At 35.3% G+C, this 19,844-nt stretch overlaps 1 protein-coding gene across 3 annotated transcripts in view; it reads left to right on the forward strand.

Moving 5' to 3' along the window:
- The window catches only part of ATL1 (atlastin GTPase 1), an 84,446-nt gene that overhangs the window by 29,359 nt on the left and 35,243 nt on the right, over window positions 1–19,844 (forward strand). For all 3 annotated transcript variants that reach the window (XM_027553712.1, XM_027553713.1, XM_027553711.1), the window contains 4 exons: window positions 10,911–11,158; window positions 13,152–13,286; window positions 13,730–13,834; window positions 17,852–17,902. In XM_027553712.1, coding sequence (XP_027409513.1) covers window positions 10,911–11,158; window positions 13,152–13,286; window positions 13,730–13,834; window positions 17,852–17,902 — 539 coding nt within the window. The remainder of the gene's footprint in view (window positions 1–10,910; window positions 11,159–13,151; window positions 13,287–13,729; window positions 13,835–17,851; window positions 17,903–19,844) is intronic.

Genomic DNA, 19,844 nt, shown 5'->3' on the forward strand with positions numbered 1-19,844 from the left:
TTCTGGTATTTTGAATATGTATGAGTCTGTCTGCAGGATGAACTCTGAAATGGCATTGCTGGGTCAATAAGAATGTATATTTGTATTTTTTGTAATTATGTGCCAAATTGCTGCCTGAAGATGCTATGTCCATTAAAATTCCCACCTGCAGTATCTGAGAATATAGATTCACATCCCAGCTAATGAAAGGAGTTATCTCTGAACTTTATAAATCTATTATATAAAAATGTATCAATATATTTTTCACTTTTCATTTGCAAGATTCATCAAGAGAATGAATCTCACAATGAAAGTGAAAGAGGAGAGTGAAAAAGTTGGCTTAAAGCTCAACATTCAGAAAACTAAGATCAGAGAAAGAAGGAAAAAAAAAAAAAAGAAAACTAAGATCATGGCATCAGGTCCCATCACTTCATGGCAGACAGATGGGGAAACAGTGGACACACAGTGGCTGACTTTATTTTTCTGGGCTCCAAAATCACTGCAGATGGTGATTGCAGCCATGAAATTAAAAGACACTTGTTCCTTGGAAGGAAAGTTATGACCAACCTAGACAGCATAATAAAAAGCAGAGACATTACTTTGCCAACAAAGGTCTGTCTAGTCAAGGCTACGGTTTTTCCAGTGGTCATATATGGATGTGAGAGTTGGACTATAAAGAAGGCTGAGCACCAAAGAATTGATGCTTTTGAACTGTGGTGTTGGAGAAAACTCTTAAGAGTCTCTTGGACTGCAAGGAGATTCAACCAGTCCATTCGAAAGGAGATCAGTCTTGGGTGTTTGCTGGAGGGACTCATGTTGAAGCTGGAACTCTAATACTTTGGCCACCTGATGCGAAGAGCTGACTCACTGGAAAAGACCCTGATGCTGGGAAAGATTGAGGACAGGAGGAAAAGGGGACGACAGAGGATGAGATGGATAGATGACATCACTGACTCGATGGACATGGGTTTGAGTAGACTCCGGGAGTTGGTGGTGGACAGGGAGGCCTGGCATGCTGTGATTCATGGGGTCGCAAAGAGTCGGACATGACTGAGTAACTGAACTGAACTGAACTGAATATCTTTTAATATGTGTGAAATCATTTGATATTGTGGTTTTTGTTATTTGCTTGTTTGTATCCTTTGTCTGATTTTCTAATTTCACATTTAAATCTAAGATTTATTTGGAATTAATTTTTATTTATGGTGAGAGCTAGAGTTGAAGGTTCATTTTCCCCCCTTATATGAATATCCAGTTGAATTAGCATCATTTATTGAAGATCATACTTTCTTCATTTATTGCAGTTGCACATTGTTTTAAGTCAGCTGCTTGTGTATTTGTGGGTCGTTTCTGAAATCTCTGGTCTTCTCTATTTGTTTACTTATTTATCCTTGTCACAATATCACTCTGCCTTGATTATTGTAAGTTTTAAGTATCTGTTGGTGTCTCTTAGTGTAAATCCCCCAACTTTGTCTTTAAGGTTGTCTTTGTGTTTTTGGCTCTTAGCCTTTCCATATGAGCTAGTTAATCTTCATAAACAGGATTTGTACAAGAAAGAAATAAGCTTGTTAAACAACTAGAAAGATTGCTGAGAATTTGATCAGTATTATAACCAGTCAAAGAATCCAGGGGAGCATTGATACATTTATTACGGAGACCCTTCTAATCTGAGAACACATATATACCTCTTTCAGTAATGTTTTGTATTTTTCTGTACAAGCCTTAAATATCTTTCATTAGATTTCAGTGGTACATTACAGTCGGCTCATACTAGATTTTAAGAGCTGACCAGGTGCATCTTTTCCCAGATCCACACTCAGTGAGTCACTCTGGTAGATTGAATTGGGTCATAGTGGTAGTATTTATAGCACAGAAATTGGCAAATGCTACAAATCAGGACTTTTCCACACCCACCTACCTCTAAGAGCTGATTGTTAAATATTTACCAGCACATATATTACTAGATGTATCAGGTTTAATAATGATATGTAAATGGAATTTGATTGTTTAAAAAATTATAATATACAGTAAAATTCAAGGTATAATGTACAATACAATTTATTCATATATTTTCCTTAGTTAAGTGTTAGTTCAAGTCCATTTCCTATTTTTAATTGGGTATTTCTTCATTATCCTTGAGTTTTGAAAGTTCTTTATGAATCCTATAAGTTTTCTTAATCAGATATATGATATGCAAATATTTTTTCCAAGTCCATGGCTTGTCTTTTCATTTTCCAAATAATATCTTTTGAAAGCAGACATTCTTAATTAATGAAGTCTAGTTTATAATTTTTTCTTTTATGGATGCTACGGTCCGGATATTTGTCAGTTCAGTTCAGTTCAGTTCAGTCGCTCAGTCGTGTCCCACTCTTTGCGACCCCATGAATCGCAGCATGCCAGGCCTCCCTGTCCATCACCAACTCCCGGAGTTCACCCAGACTAGTGATGCCATCCAGCCATCTCATCCTCTGTCGTCCCCTTCTCCTTCTGCCCCCAATCCCTCCCAGCATCAGAGTCTTTTCCAATGAGTCAGTTCTTCACATGAGGTGGCCAAAGTACTGGAGTTTCAGCTTTAGCATCATTCCTTCCAAAGAAATCCCAGGGCTGATCTTCAGAATGGACTGGTTGGATCTCCTTGCAGTCCAAGGGACTCTCAAGAGTCTTCTCCAACACCACAGTTCAAAAGCATCAATTCTTTGGCGCTCAGCCTTCTTCACAGTCCAACTCTCACATCCATACATGACCACAGGAAAAACCATAGCCTTGACTAGATGAACCTTTGTTGGCAAAGTAATGTCTCTGCTTTTGAATATGCTATCTGGGTTGGTCATACATACATACTTACTTCCAAGGAGTAAGCATCTTTTAATTTCATGGTTGCAGTCACCATCTGCAGTGATTTTGGAGCCCCAAAAAATAAAGTCTGACATGGTTTCTACTGTTTCCCCATCTATTTCCCATGAAGTGATGGGACTTGATGCCATGATCTTCGTTTTCTGAATGTTGAGCTTTAAGCCAACTTTTTCACTCTCCTCTTTCACTTTCATCAAGAGGCTTTTTAGTTCCTCTTCACTTTCTGCCATAAGGGTGGTGTCATCTGCATATCTGAGGTTATTGATATTTCTCCCGGCAATCTTGAACCCAGCTTGTGCTTCTTCCAGCCCAGCGTTTCTCATGATATACAATGCATAGAAGTTAAATAAGCAGGGTGACAATATACAGCCTTGACGTACTCCTTTTCCTATTTGGAACCAGTCTGTTGTTCCATGTCCAGTTCTTTTTTTTTTTTTTTTTCCATGTCCAGTTCTAACTGTTGCTTCCTGACCTGCCTACAGATTTCTCAGGAGGCAGGTCAGGTGGTCTGGTATTCCCATCTCTTTCAGAATTTTCCACAGTTTATTGTGATCCACACAGTCCAAGGCTTTGGCATAGTCAATAAAGCAGAAATAGATGTTTTTCTGAAACTCTCTTGCTTTTTCCATGATCCAGTGGATGTTGGCAATTTGAACTCTGGTTCCTCTGCCTTTTCTAAAACCAGCTTGAACATCAGGAAGTTCATGGTTCACATATTGCTGAAGCCTGGCTTGGAGAATTTTGAGCATTACTTTACTAGTGTGTGACAGGAGTGCAATTGTGCGGTAGTTTGAGCATTCTTTGGCATTGCCTTTCTTAGGGATTGGAATGAAAACTGACCTTTTCCAGTCATGTGGCCACTGCTGAGTTTTCCAAATTTGCTGGCACATTGAGTGCAGCACTTCCACAGCATCATCTTTCAGGATTTGAAATAGCTCAACTGGAATTCCATCACCTCCCCTAGCTTTGTTCGTAGTGATGCTTCCTAAGGCCCACTTGACTTCACATTCCAGGATGTCTGGCTCTAGGTCACTGATCACACAACTGTGATTATCTGGGTCGTGAAGATCTTTTTTGTATAGTTCTTCTGTGTATTCTTGCCATCTCTTCTTAATATCTTCTGCTTCTGTTAGGTCCATACCATTTCATCTCTCCAAAATTCATATGTTGAAAACCTGAAGCCCAGTGAAATGGTATTAGAAAGTAGGGCCTTTGAGAGGTGATGAGGAAATGAGGGTGGAACCTTATGAATGGATGTAATGCTCTTAGAAAAGAGATCCCACAGAACTCTGCAGTCTTTCCCACCCTGTGAGGATACAATGAGAAATATGTAACTTGGTAAAAGGTCCTTATCTGACCACTCTGGCACCCTAATCTCGGACTTCCACCCTCCAGAACTATGAAAAAAAATTGTTATACATAAGCTAGCCAGTCTGTGGTGGTTTGTTGTAGCAGCCTAAAGAGACTAAAACTATGGGTCATGCTTTGGGAATCGTATCTAAGAAATCATTGCCAAATACAAGGTCATAAATCTTTTCTTTTACATTTTCTTCCAAAAATTTAATAGTTTTGGATTTACCTTAAGGTTAGTGATCCATTTTGAGTTAATATTTTGTGTAGAGTGTAATATATCTAGGTTTACTTTCTGCATTTAGATATCCTGTTGCAGTACCATTTGTTGTGAAAACTGTTCTTTCTCCATTGAATTACCTTAGCATCTTTGTCACAAATCAATTGAACATCCTAGAGAAATTAAAACATGTGTACACATACCAACTTGTACATAAAGTTTATAACAGCATTATTCATTGTAGCCAAAAGTGGAAACAACCTAAATGACTATCAACTGAATGGATAAACAAAGTATAGTATATTCACACAATGGAATATTATTTGACCATAAAAAATGAAGTACTGACGTGTACTGGATAAACCTTGAAAACATTATGCTAAATCAAGAAAAGTCACCAAAAGATCATATCACCTACTGTATGATTCCATTTATATGAAATGTCCAAAATAGGCAAATCTTTGATACACTAATGGTTGCCTAGGGCTGGAGGTAGGTAAGGAAGAATGGGGATGACTGCTAAGGATGTGGGTATTTTGGGAGGTGACCACAACGTTATAAAACTAATCATGGTGATAGTTTGCACAATTATTAAAAACCATCAAATCGATTATTTCCTCTAAATTGATAAATTATATGTTATGCAAATTATATTCCAGTTAAACTATTACAAAAATTAATTGACCAAGAACAAGTCAACTGATTACATATTTGTGAGGGCTTTTCTAAATTTCATTTTGTAACTTTTTGCTGCAAGTATATAACATATAAGAAATCAACTTCATATCCAGAAACTTTGCTAAATTTATTAATTATCTATATATTCTTTTGGATTCTCTGCATACCTAATCATGTCATCTGTAGATAATGATATTTGATTTCTTGTTCTCCCGCCCTTTTATCTTTGGTGAATTATCTCACCTGTTGCACTGGCTAGTACTTTCAGTGTAATGCTAATTAGAAGTAGTCATCCATGTCAGATCCCTAATTTCAGAGAAATCTTCATTATTTCAAAACTAAGTATAATATTAGCTATACCTGTAGATACCATTGATCAGATTAGAGAATTTTCCTTCTATTCCTAATTTGTTGAGTTTCTTTTCAATCAGAAATAAGTGTTACATTTTTATACCTGTTTTTATGAATCTGTTGAAATTATTTTCCCTTTTACTTAATATAGCCAATTGCTTGCCTTTGAATATTAAGCTAACCTTGAATTTCTTTAATAAATAAATACCATGTAGTTGTGATGTATTCGATTTTTTATTGTCTCTGGAGTTGAATTGCTATGTATTTTTAGAACTTTTTGAGTTTAAGAGACACTGGCTTATAATTTTCCTTTTTAAAATATTCTTGACACGTTTTGGTATGATAGTTTTGCTGAAAACACAAAACAAGTTGAGAATGGTGCCTTATTTTTGTTCTCTGGAAGAGTTTGTGTAAAATGCCCATTATTTTTTTTTCTAAATATTTGGAAAAATTTACCATGGAATCTCACCAACTGAGCCTGGAGTTTTATTTTGTTTTGTTTTTGCATGAAGATTTTAAAATACGAATTTAGCTAATTTTCCAGATATAAGATTATTTCTATTTTGTATTTATTCTTGTGTAGTTTTTAAAATAAATGATATTATTTTTTATTTATCTATTTCATTAAAATTATCAAATTTATTAACAAAAATTATTCATAATGTTCTCATATTATTTTTAAATATAATGTAAGATCTGTGTGATACCTTTTTTAATATCTGATAGTGATAATCTGTGGGAATTTTTCTTTTTTCTTTGGTCTTAGATTATTGAATTAATCTTGATCTTCTAGTTTATTGATTTGTGATACTATCTTTATTATTTCTTACCTTTTCTTTGCATTTAGTTTGCCATTCTTTTTCATCTTGAGATGGATGTTAGATTTTGATTTTTCAAACATTTTTCTATTAAATGCATTCCAGGTATAAATTTCCTCTAAGCAAGATTCTAACATGTCATATTTTCTCTACTTCTATATAAATAAGATACTACACACTAACATATTGATTTTAATATTCATATGGAAAGGATCAAAATAGCCGCTGAAGAATTGATGCTTTTGAACTGTGGTGTTGGAGAAGACTCTTGAGAGTCCCTTGGACTGTAAGGAGATCCAACCAGTCCATTCTGAAGGAGATCAGCCCTGGGATTTCTTTGGGAGGAATGATGCTAAAGCTGAAACTCCAGTACTTTGGCCACCTCATGTGAAGAGTTGACTCATTGGAAAAGACTCTGATGCTGGGAGGGATTGGGGGCAGGAGGAGAAGGGGATGACAGAGGATGAGATGGCTGGATGGCATCACTGACTTGATGGACGTGAGTCTGGGTGAACTCCGGGAGTTGGTGATGGACAGGGAGGCCTGGTGTGCTGCGATTCATGGGGTCGCAAAGAGTCGGACACGACTGAGCGACTGATCTGATCTGATCTGAGGAAGGGTTTGCCCACTATTTATAGTGACTTTTCATAAAGCTGTTTTGATTAAGATAAGGTAGGATTGCTGCATCAGTTTGTAGATAGACGAATTGATAAATAGATTAGAACAGTCATTAGATCATTTAGTGTACAACATTTTCTAATTTATTATGATTTCTTCTTTTATTCATAGGTTATTTAGAAATTTACTGCTGATTTCCAGACATTTAGGAATTTTCTAAATATCCTCTTGTTACTGATTTCTATTTTAATTTCTCTATTGTCAGAAAACATATATTATTTTAATACTTTCAAGCTTGCTGAGATCTGATTTATGAACTGGTACATGGTCTATTTGGTAAATTCCCCATATGAACTTTAAAAAATGCATGATTCTGCAATTATTAGATGTTAAATTTGGTCAGGTTGGCTAATGATACAGTTCACATCTTTGACTTTTTTGATATAATGTCTGAACTTTTAGACAATGTAGAAAAATTCCTAGAAGTATATAATGTACCAAAAGTTTCTCAAGAAGAAATAAAAAGCTTTATTACTACTAATATAATTATAGCATCATAAGTATTAATGAAATTGAGATAGTAGTTACAAATTAATCTCACAAAGAAAATGCTAGACCCAGATAGTTTTATAGGCAAGTCCTATCAAAATGTCATAAAACTATTTAATCCTTTACTACTCTTTCTGAAGATAGAAAAGGAAGAATTTGCTAATTCATTTGGTAAAGCCAATGTAACTTTGTTAATAAACCAGTCAAAAACAAAATGAGAAAGGAAAGTTATAGACTCAACTCATTTATGAATCAGTTCAGTTCAGTCACGTCTGACTCTTCACAACCCCATGGACTGCAGCATGCCAGGCTTCCCTGTCCATCACTAACTCTCAGAGTTTGCTCAAATTCATTTATAAATATAGCTGTATAAATCCTAAACAAATTTAGCAACCTGTATCTAATAGTGTGTAATTAATATTCTGCACCCTGAAAATATTAGATTTATACAAAAGTGAAAAGTTATATTACTCACTACATGGCAACCTGCTCCAGTATTCTTACCTGGAGAATTCCATGGACAGAGGAGCCTGGTGGGCCACAGTCTACGGGATCACAAAGAGTCAGACACGACCAAGCGACTTAAGAAGGTAATAGATTAAAGAGGAAAAACCATATGGTCATCTCAATAGCTTCAGAGAAGACAGTTAATAAAATTCATTTTTCCATTTATGATTTTTAAAAATCAACAGTAAACTAGAAGTAGAAGAGAACTTCCTTAACCTGATAGCATAAAATGTATCTATCAGACCACATCAATTAGAACAAATGTGACCTCAGATATTGGAGACACTTGCATTAAAATCAGAAGTTGTGCCCACTAAAATCAATCTGGGATCTAATCCGAAATTGACAATTACTGTGTGAACGCTAGTATGTATGGTATTGAAAAAGTTACTTAAGCCAACTCCTAATTTCCTTGTATATCAAAAATACAGATAATAATAAATAACTTGGTGGAGTATTGAAATAAATAAATAACACAAGAAAGCATCTGTGGTAGATTGCCTGATACAGGAATTTTTACCTGTTTTTCTTGGGCAAGGCCAGTTACATATTTGGCTCTAGTTTGCTAAGTCTGTAATAATACTTACACATATACCAGCCAGGGTTCTAAGTGTATTACATGTGTATGTTAATTCACAACAACTTTATGAGGTAGACACAAAGAGGTCAAACAACTTGCCTAAGGTTACTCAGCTAAGAAATGAGGAAGTCTTGATTGGAATCTCGGCCATCTGGTTCCAGAGCCTGTGTTTTTAACCACTACACTATACTGCCTTTCTAAAGAAAGGGGTTGTAGGTTGTATCAGTTAATTATTGCCTGTTATGTTGCATAATAAATGGTCATAAAACCTCAGGGGCATAGAAGAATGGCATTTATTGATCACATGTTGAAATTGTTGTTAGGCAAATCTGTTCATCTTGACTGGGCTTCCTCATGTGGCTGGGGGTTGGCTTGCTGGGGGCCCTGGCTGGAACTGGGCAGTATGCCTCTGCTTCAGGTGTCTCTCATCCTGCAGCAGACTAGTCTAGGGATACTCTCAGGATGAACAGCAGAGGTGAAAGAGCAAAATGGAAACACACAAGTACTCTTTCAAGCCTCTGCTGCATCATGTCTCACATCCTCTGCTGTGTCATAAAACAAATCACTTAGCTAACCCCAGAGTCAAAGTGGGAGGACATTATGAAGGTACATTAAAAAGGCTACGGATCTAAGAATATATCACTTGACACATTGAAGTTGTTTTATAATATACTACAAATACCAAAGTCTAGGGTTCAGAAATCCTTATATATTAGGGATGATTTCTAAAATAGGGCCTTTGTCAGCAATAGCATTTTGACAATTAAATACAAAACTTTGAAAACACACATGCACGCACACACATACACAAACACACATAAATTTATAGAAAATAGGCAGAAACTTCTTCCAGGAATATTTAGTTCAATTTGTAATCCCAAGGTAGTGGTAGTGATGATGATCATAGCTGACCTTTATGAATTTTCTGTGTGCCCAGCCTTGTTCTCAACACTTTACATGTAGTAACTCCCTTCATCTTTCCAACAACTCTTAAATAGATACTATTAATAGTACCTGTTCTGTTTTACGGATGAAGAAACTAAGAGATTTAGTCATTTCCCAGAGTCACCCACCTTGTTTATAAGATCTCCACACAAAGTTAACTTTCAAAAGCTTTTTATTTTTTGATTGAATTATATCCAGACCACTTTGCCATGGATTTGAAGGGCTTCTATAATCTGGCCCTACCCAATTTAATTATCTGTAACTTCCATTGCTACAAAGTATAATTTTAGAATATGTGATTCTGAGTCCCTCTGTGTATTTCTTCCTACACATGTTCAGCTTTAAAAAGTGTTACAAGAATCCTTAATGTGAATAATTAAACTTATTTCTAAGGGATGAAGTGTAAACTAAAGCTATTTTATTCTTTTGCTCCAAAAGTGGAGGCCTTTGCTTTGATTTTTTTTTTCTCACTCAATAAACAGAGATCTCTGCACTGATTTAGAGCTTTCTTAAAAATAAAATTCTATTTAATTTGGCCACTTGATGAGAAAGACGAGCTGTAAGTCTTTCTGAGATACAATGTAAGTGACAGCATATATGTCCATAAAAGGAGCATTTCTAATTCCACTGTAGAAGGTGAAGAGGAACTGAAGAGCCTCTTGATGAGGGTGAAAGAGGAGACTGAAAAAGCTGGCTTGAAATTCAGCCTTTAAAAAACTGAGATCATGGCATCCAGTCTCATCACTTCATGGCAGATAGAAGGGTGAAAAATGGAAACAGTGACAGATTTTATTTCTTGGTATCCACAATCACTGTGAACAGTGACTGAAGTCATGAAATTAAAAGATATGCCTTGCAAGGAAAGCTATGACAAACCTCAACAGCATATTAAAAAGCAAAGAGATCACTTTGCCAACAACGGTCCATATAGTAAAAACTATGGTGTTTCCAGTAGTCATGTACAGATGTGAGGCTGAGCACCACAGTTTGATACTTTCATACTGTGCTGGAGAAGACTCTTGAGAGTCCTTTGGACAGCAGGGAGATCAAACCAGTCTATCCTAAAGAAAATCAATGTTGAATATTCATTGGAAGGACTGATGTTGAAGCTGAAGCTCCAGTACTTTGGCCACCTGATGCAAAGAACCGACCCACTGGAAAAGACCCTGATGCTGGGAAAGATTGAAGGCCAAGGGAGAAGAGGGCAGTAGAGGATGAGATGGTCAGATAGCATCACTGACTCAGTGGACATAAATTTGAGCAAACTCTGGGAGATAGTGGAGGACAGAAGAGCCTGGCATGCTACATTCCATGAGGTGTCATAGATTTGGACACAACTTAGCGACAGAACAACAACAAATTCCACTGTGCTCCTGTTTCAGATGTATGAGAATCAAGAGGTACATACACATTTCCTGTGTTCTGAGACAATTTCTGAATAAATTCTTATCTTATTCAACAGGTGGGTTTTCAGAAAAGACATATGAATGGAGCTCCGAGGAGGAGGAGCCAGTGAAAAAGGCAGGACCGGTCCAAGTCCTCGTTGTCAAAGATGACCATTCCTTTGAATTAGATGAAACTGCTCTAAATCGGATCCTTCTCTCAGAGGCTGTCAGGGACAAGGAAGTCGTCGCTGTATCTGTGGCTGGAGCATTTAGAAAAGGAAAATCCTTCCTAATGGACTTCATGTTGAGATACATGTATAACCAGGTAGGGAAGAAGTTTAAAAAGTTTTCTGATTTCTGTGCTTCTATCCGTTTGTGTTTTTATTTATAGTAGTGTCCAATGTTTCCATTATTATGTTCCCGAAAGATGAACTAGTTTAAAAATGCTATCGTGTAACCATTCCAACTCTGGTGCTTTGGGGACCAAACTATATAGGCCACTTTGTCTGAAGCCACTTGGCTACATTTCCCTTAGAATGTAACACATTTTAAAAAATTCTTCTGCAAATAGACAAGTACAGTGATACAGTTATAAACTTTACATGTTAGTGTTTAAAATGCCAAATAACTTTTGTCATAATTTTTATTATAATTATTTTGTGCCCAACATTTACTATGACATTTTTCATACATGCAGCAAAGCTAAAAGAACCTTGCAGTGAATACCTGGATGTGCACTGCTTAGATTGTACCAATAACATTAATAATCTTGCTTTACTACTTTTGTTGTATCCAGCTATTCTTCCCTGTTTCAATCCATTGCTCTATCTTATTTTTGATTCATTTCAAAGTAAATTGTTGACTTCAGTATTCTTCCCTATAAATATTTCAATATACATCATTATTATGTATTTCAGTATTAGTTTTTTTCTTTTGTTGTAACATTTACATGTAGTTACATCTGAAGTGTATATCTGTTTTGTGGGGGGAAATGTAAATACCTGGGTAGCCCCAAATCCCATCAAGTGTATCTTGCTGTTAACCTCACAAAGTTCTGTTATCTTTTCCCACTCAGTTCTCACCTTTAACCCACCCCCAAAGGCCACCAACACCGTGGTTACATTTGAAATAATAGTGTGGCATAGAAAAGAGGCTTTAGGGGGCATGCAACCAACCAAAAGCAGAAGGATAAATAGGAGATTAGAGTGGGGGAACAGAAAGAAGTTGAGAGAATACCAGTATTTTTGTCTACCCTTTTACCCATAGCAATTCAGATACAAATATGGATGTTGAGGCAGAATAGACATACTACCCAAAGAAACTTTGTGTTATGCATTTATATAATAATTAACCATTTTGGATTAATCTTTTATATAGGTGAGATATTTTTGAACAGCTTTGTAATGTTAACTTTAACATCTTCTATCTCTAGCCTCCAAACAAACCAATAACAGAATGACCAAAATACATTCAGGCTTTTAAAACAAACAAAAGTCTTGCCATTTTCTATTTCTGTCATACCAACATTAGTACACTGCTTAATACAGGTAGGAAAACTGAATGAACAAAATTAGAATACTTTCCATTCTTTCAGGTTATGTAGTTTCAGGCATAACCATAATTTTAATTGTGAAATAAACATTGAAATACTTGATAATGCTTCTCACGTTGCTTATGTTAAATAGTATTTGCTCAAATTAAAGTGTAACAGATTTGATTTTATTGTTCTACACCTATTGCTAGGTACTTATCCTCCTGCCATTTGTTCCCTCCTTCCCCAATCTGGAGAAGCATTTGTGTATATTCTTATTGTGTATATCTTGACATAATATTCTCTCTCATACCTTTATTTCTTTGTTTCTGGAATGCCCTTGCTGAGTTTGCTCACCTGGGAAATGCCTAAACATCATTCAAGTCTTAGCTCTAATATCACTTCTCCTGTGATGTCTTAACTAAGAGTTAGTTGTTTCTTTCTATATGCTTCCAGTTATGTCTAAAATACACACCCATTTTGGCATACATGTATCGCATCATAGTGCTTTGTTAGCATGTCTGTCCCCCCTATTAGGCTGTGAGCTTCCTCTTATCTGGAATGATATCTTTGTATCTGCAGGATGTAGCATACCATGTGACATATGATTGCTCTTCCATATTAATTTTTTTGAATGTGTAAATAAAGCAATTGTATCAGTATAATAGATGCGTATATGTTGTTTTCCTTTTGTCTGGAGTTGATGAGGAATACTAACTGGTACAGGTGAGTAGAAGAACCTGTACTATATATCTAGTTTAGTATCATAGACTTTCTTAATTTACAGGAATCAGTTGATTGGGTTGGAGATCACAATGAACCATTGACCGGTTTTTCGTGGAGAGGCGGGTCTGAACGAGAGACCACCGGAATCCAGATATGGAGTGAAATCTTCCTTATCAATAAACCTGATGGTAAAAAGGTATGATGCGAGCTTCTTAAAGAAAATTGAATTTTCACTTACCAGCGGTTACCACTTTTCAGGATCCTCAAAAATGCTCTTTTAAAAACTAATTTGACCATTTGACATGAAGTTTAAAAGGGAAGTGGGTAGCATCTTATTTCATGTCCCCAGCTTCCTTGCTGTTGATCACAGTAGGCAAAATCATAGGGACAGTAGAACAGCAGATCAATTAGCAATGCTGTTTCTGTTTTGTTGGATTGCCAGTGAAAATTAATCATTACAGTATTCAGCAGCAAATTAATATTTCTGTTTTCAGTGGCATTCATGGCACGTGTGAAAAATTACCTATTAAATATTCATTGCTGATGGTTTGCTTTAGTCCTTATGGTATTAACTTTGTGGTAACCCTAATTCCCTGCATGTTCTATAATATATCAATAATGTACTCTACTTGCCTACAGGTTGCAGTGCTATTGATGGATACTCAGGGAACCTTTGATAGTCAGTCAACTTTGAGAGATTCTGCCACAGTATTTGCCCTTAGCACAATGATCAGCTCAATTCAGGTATGGAATAAAATAAATCCATTTTGATGGATATTTCTTTAAATAAAATTATGAATATATATATTTGTATGTAAATGTGGTAGTGAGACAAACAACAGAAATGTATATTATATGTATATTATTTGACTCAATTAGCATACTAGTTCTTATTATTTCTATAAGAGTAGAATTGTTTTTAATTACTGTAATCTAATTTCTGATCAGTTTTCAAATTGCCTACTTTAACCAGAAAACATTATCTTATTGATAATTTTTTCTATTTAAAGTCCACAATTCCCTGGTGGCTCAGACAGTAAAGTGTCTGCCCGCAATGCAAGAGACCCAGGTTCGATCCCTGGGTCGGGAAGATCCCCTGGAGAAGGAAATGGCAACCCACTCCAGTACTCTTGCCTAGAAAATTCCATGGATGCAGGAGCCTGGTGGGCTATAGTCCATAGAGTCACAAAGAGTTGGACATGACTGAGCGGCTTCCATCACTTCAAACTCAGTAATTTTAATGTATGTAGTTACATTGTAACCACCTATTCTAAGTTTTATTTAATGAAACAAAATTTATAGATGTAAAAATTATATATATATATACACACACACACACACACACACAACTTTTTATAGTACCTTAAGGTACATTTCCTAGAGAAGGAGATGGCAACCCACTCCAGTATTTCTTGCCTGGAGAATTCCATGGACAGAGAAGCCTGGCAGGCTACAGTCCATGGGGTTGCAAAGAGTCAGACATTACCAAGTGACTAACACACAAAGTACATTTAGGAAAGTAAATGTCTTTCTCTCCTTTTCTCGCTCTCTATTTTTTTTAAGTATTGTTTTTGAAGTTATTGTACACTTTATAATTGTCCTGAAAGCCCTTAAGGCTTTTACTATGATCATAGCACACACAGCATAAACATTTTAAGACAATTTTTAGATATTTTCTATTCACTAGAAAGAGCAAGAAGAGAAAGTGATCAAGAAACAGACCATTAAAGAAAGGTAAAATAATTTTAAAGGGTAGGAGAGGCAGAGTGGTTAGGATGAGTAAATCAAAGCTGAGATCATAAGCCTGTAGGGAGAATGGACCTAGTGAACAGGCAACCAGGGCATGTGTAGCTAGGACAATGAAAAGATGGATAGAAGGAAGACTGAACTTTTTTATAAAGAACTTTAAAATGAAAGTCATGATTATAACCTATGATTGACTAGTTTTTTTTAAAAAAGTATAAGTTTCAGGTGTATAATATTATAGTTCACTTTTTTTTAAATTTAAATTTATTTATTTTAATTGGAGGCTAGTTACTTTACAATATTGTATTGGTTTTGCCATACATCAACATGAATCCGCCCCGGGTATACACGGGAACACCCCATCCTGAATACAGTGATCGCACCATAAGTCTAGTATCCATCTATCGACACATAGTTACCCCTTTTTATCCATTTTGCCCAGCCCTCACCCCTCTTGTCCCCAGGTAACCAGTAATCTGATCTCTGTGAGTTCACTTTTATTTTATTCATTCACTTATTCCACATGAGTAAAATAACATACTTGTTTTTATCCATCTGACCCATTTCACTTAGCATAATATCATCAAAGTCCATCCATGTTGTCACAAAGGCTGGATTTCCTTCTTTTTATGGCTGAGTAGTAATCCAGTGTGTGCATGTATGTGTTATATCTTTATCCATTCATCCTTTGGACACATAAGGACTTTCTGTATCTTGGCTACTGTAAATAGTGATATATTGAACATAAGGGTGCATATATCTTTTTAAATAGTATTTTCATGTTCTTCAGATAAATACCATTACTGGGTCATATGGTAGTTCTGTTCTTAACTTTTTTAAGAATCTACATACTGTTTTCCCTAGTGGCTGCACAAATTTACAATCCTACTAATAGTATATGAAGGTTCCCTTTTCTCCACATCCTCTCCAACATGTAACTGTTCCTTATCTTTTCAATAATAGCCAGTCTAACAGGTAGGAGGTAGTATCTCATTGTGGTTTGTTTACTCTTTTAATGTATTGTTGGATTCAGTTTGCTGATATTTTGCTGAGGATTTTTGCATTTATATTCATCAGGGATTGGCGTAGTTTTCTTTTTTTGTGGTGTCCATCTCTGGTTTTGGTATCAGGATAATGCTGGCTTCATAAAAAGGATTTGAAAAAGTTTTCGGAATGTTTTTAGAAAGATAGATATTAAATCTTCTTTGAATGTTTTATAGAATTTGCCATTGAAGCCATCTGGTCCTGGGTTTATATTTGTTGGGAGTTTTTTGATTCCTGTTTAAGTCTCTTTTTAGTAATCAGTTTATTCAGATTTTTCTTTTTTAATGATTCAGTTTTTGGAGATTGCATGTTTCTAGAAATTTATCCGTTTCTTCTAGGTCATCCAATTTGTTGACATATAACTGTTCATAGTAGTCTCTTATAATCTTTTGTATTTCTGTGATATCAGTTGTAATTTCTCCTCTTTCATTTCTGATTTTATTTATTTGAGCCCTCTTTCTTTTTCTCTTGGTGAGTCTAGCTAATGACTTGTTGAATTTATTTATCTTTTCAACTAGCTTTTAGTTACATTGATATTTTTATTTTTTAATCTCTATTTTCTTTATTTCTGCTCTCATCTATTATTTCCTTCCTTCTACAAACTTTGGGCTTTGTTCTTTTTTTCTAGTCTCTTTAGGTGTAAAATTAGATTGTTTATTTGGGAATTTTCTTGTTTTTTGAGGTAGGCCCATATTGCTATGAACTTCCTTCTCAGAAGCATTTTTGCTACATCTCATGGATTTTGATGTGTGGTATTTCTGCTCGCATATATCTTTAGGTATTTTTAAATTTCTCTTTTTATTTCTTTCATGATCCATTGGTTATTCAGTAGCACATTATTTAATCTCCACATTTTCCTGTTTTTTTCCCCTTTTTTTTTCTTGTGAATGATTTCTGGTCTCATACTATTGTGGTTGGAGAAGCTGCTTTGATATGATTTCATTCTTCTTTGAATTTATTAAGGTTTTTTTTGTGACCTGACATGTCCTTGAGAATGGTTCATGTTCACTTGTGAAGTGTGTATATTCTGTGCTTTTTGACAGAATGATCTTTATGTATCTGTTCAGTCAGTGTGATCTAGTGTGTTGTTAAGTCCAATGTTTCCTTGCTGATACTCTGTCTGAATGATCTATTCGTTGAGGTAGCCGTAAGATTGACTAACTTTTAAAAATATACTTCTTAATTTAATTAGCCTTTAAAATACTGACTTAATATCTAACTTCTAACAAGTCAATTAAAAATGGATTATTTTTGCCTTTTAAATAATTTTTATTTATATTTTTCCTGTAGACATTAAATATTTTCACTGAAAAATCTGCTAAGTCCTTAGTAATGACTATTATTATCTGAGAAGTAATCTGTTACTGAAAAAAGTACACAAAGTATACTGTTTGTATCAGTACATAAACAAACATCATTAACTTTTCTTTGAAGTTACTGATATTTATCCTCTTTCTCAGGAAAAAAAAAGAGTTTTACTTTAATCTATTCATGAAGCAATAAAGCATGTGTCTGAGGATGTAAGCAACATATTCAGAACTTCCTTGTGATGAAATTTTCTATAGACTTAAATAATTGATTGTAAAGAAGCCAATATAATTTTTCAAGACAAAATTTTATATATGGGTTATTAAGATCCAGATTGCTATTATTTTGGTAAGCTTATAAGAATGATTATTTTAATACTAATTGATGAATTAGGTTCATGAAATAATTTTAACATTCTGCCTCCAAAACAGGTGGCTACTATATTTCTGGAACAGTTTTATGATCATTGTATTAATGCATTGTTTACTGTCTCTCAGGCTTTCTTTACTTCTCTCTCAAGGTCTTATAAATATCATTATAGAAGAATATACATGAGAGAGTTTGATTTTATGATAATTGATATTTCAAAAATAGAGAATAGCAAAATAAGTGCTTAGTTTGTTGCTTATTATTTTCTCATTTTGATTTTATTTCTTAATCAAGGTTTATAATTTATCTCAAAATGTCCAAGAGGATGATCTTCAGCACCTTCAGGTAACAGTATTTATAGTCTGTTTTATATATCTGGTAATCTTTTGGGCATGGATAGCAGAACTTTAAGATTTTGTCAGGCCTTCTTGTACTTGTAAAAGGTAACAGTCAGAAAGATTTAAAAACATAACCAAATGGAAGTTGTCACATTTCCAGGTTTCTTGTTCTAACCCTGTATGCTTATGTTCTTTCTAGTTCAGTTTTCAAAGTCCTTTGTTTCAGTAAAGCTACTTGCTTGTCGACCCTGTATATGGGAAAATATATGGCACGTTAGAGTGGAAAAAGAACTTTTGGTTTAAAAATGGCCCAAAATGTGAAGTTGAAGTCTTATGGTCAAGGATTTAATAATTGTTAGTATAATATCAGTTATATGCTAGATTTTTTTCCTGTGGACCACTTTATAGCTATGGGTGAACACCTGATGGTAACTCATAGAATTCTATTTTAGATCTGAAAGAAACCTCAGGAACACCTAACTTATCCTTAATATTTTATGAATGAGAAATTGTTTCTGAAAAAGAATGAGTTGCCAGTTAGTGACAGAGTGGGAATAGAAATCTCATCATCTGATTGGACTCGGTGTTTCTTTCACTCTCCAGGCTGCATTTAAATCTCAAATTAGTAGAAGATTAGATATTTCCTAAAGGTAGTTCTCATCTCTGTCACACTCTCTTCTCTCTTTCAATTCATGTTATTAATAGCTACATATTAATAGAAAAACCTATTGTTTCTCTGATAGTTTCCCTCTGCTTATTTTACAGAAAATTTTGCTTTTAATATATTATCTTGGCAATAAGGGCCCTACGTACGCAGTGTAACAGATAACAAAGGATAATAGCACAGGGTGATCTGTGAGGCTGGAACTATTATTTGGAGTTCACATCTAGCGTTACTCCCAAATATGTTTCTGGTACATCACACTGATCAGTTATGAAAAAGAGACGATATGCTGAATAATTGTTAGATGTTTCTTTGAGTGAGCACAACTGCTTCTTTAGGTGTGTGTCATAACCTAGCCAGTTAATGACATGGCACTGTCCAGTACCTGTTTAAGATTTCTAAAAAAGGACTGATTTTGGACTGTGATATTGAGTAAGTAATCAATCTCTTTTTGAGATCATTTAAAATTTTTTCCTGTAAATGACATCACCTCATTCTTTCTCAGAAAAGACTGTGAGTTCAAATTATGTTAGTATATGATTCTGATGAAATTGAGTAATGATTCTGGTCCCCAGACCAGCTTTTAAACATAATATTCCAGACTTTCATTTAATTACTATAATCAGATACCTAGGTACTATCATTTGCTTTCTAGATTCCCACAGTTTTCACAGGAGAGACAATGTAGTTCTTTGGGGGCAATTCTAAAAGGCCAAAGGAGGGAAGTCCCCTGTGTCAGCACCCTTCCCCAACTCTGAGGTGCCTCTGAAGCTTGCTACTCTTGTGTGATAAAGTGGCATTTCCTTTGTACATATCGGAAAACCCACTTGGCCAGTCTGAACAGAACTCTCTCCAGAGGCCCAATCACAGGGACCACCTCAAGTCTGTGTTCTCTAAAACCTTACATTTCTGGTGAAACAAAATGATATGGTACATCTCAATTGGGAGCAATAAAAAATAAAAGGTGGTTTATTTGATTCTTCACTTTTAAACCAAATGTCTGTTGTTATTGTTGTTCAGTCGCTAAGTCGTGTCCGACTCTTGGCGACCCCATGAACTTCCATGCCAGGCTTTGCATGCCAGGTTTCCTGGCCCTTCACTATCTCCCAGAGCTTGCTCAAACACCTGTATGCCTTTGTAATAATCGAGGCCATTGTGCCATTAAATTTCCTCAGGCAACAATTTTTGTAAATTATCCTACTTAGTTTATAGCTCTCTGGTCTAATCTATGCAAGTTTTGCTTTGAAAGGTCATTTCACATGTTTCTTTGTCTCTTATCTTCCCC

This window comes from Bos indicus x Bos taurus, chromosome 10, assembly GCF_003369695.1.
Source record: "Bos indicus x Bos taurus breed Angus x Brahman F1 hybrid chromosome 10, Bos_hybrid_MaternalHap_v2.0, whole genome shotgun sequence".
NCBI classification, from domain to species: Eukaryota; Metazoa; Chordata; class Mammalia; order Artiodactyla; family Bovidae; genus Bos; species Bos indicus x Bos taurus.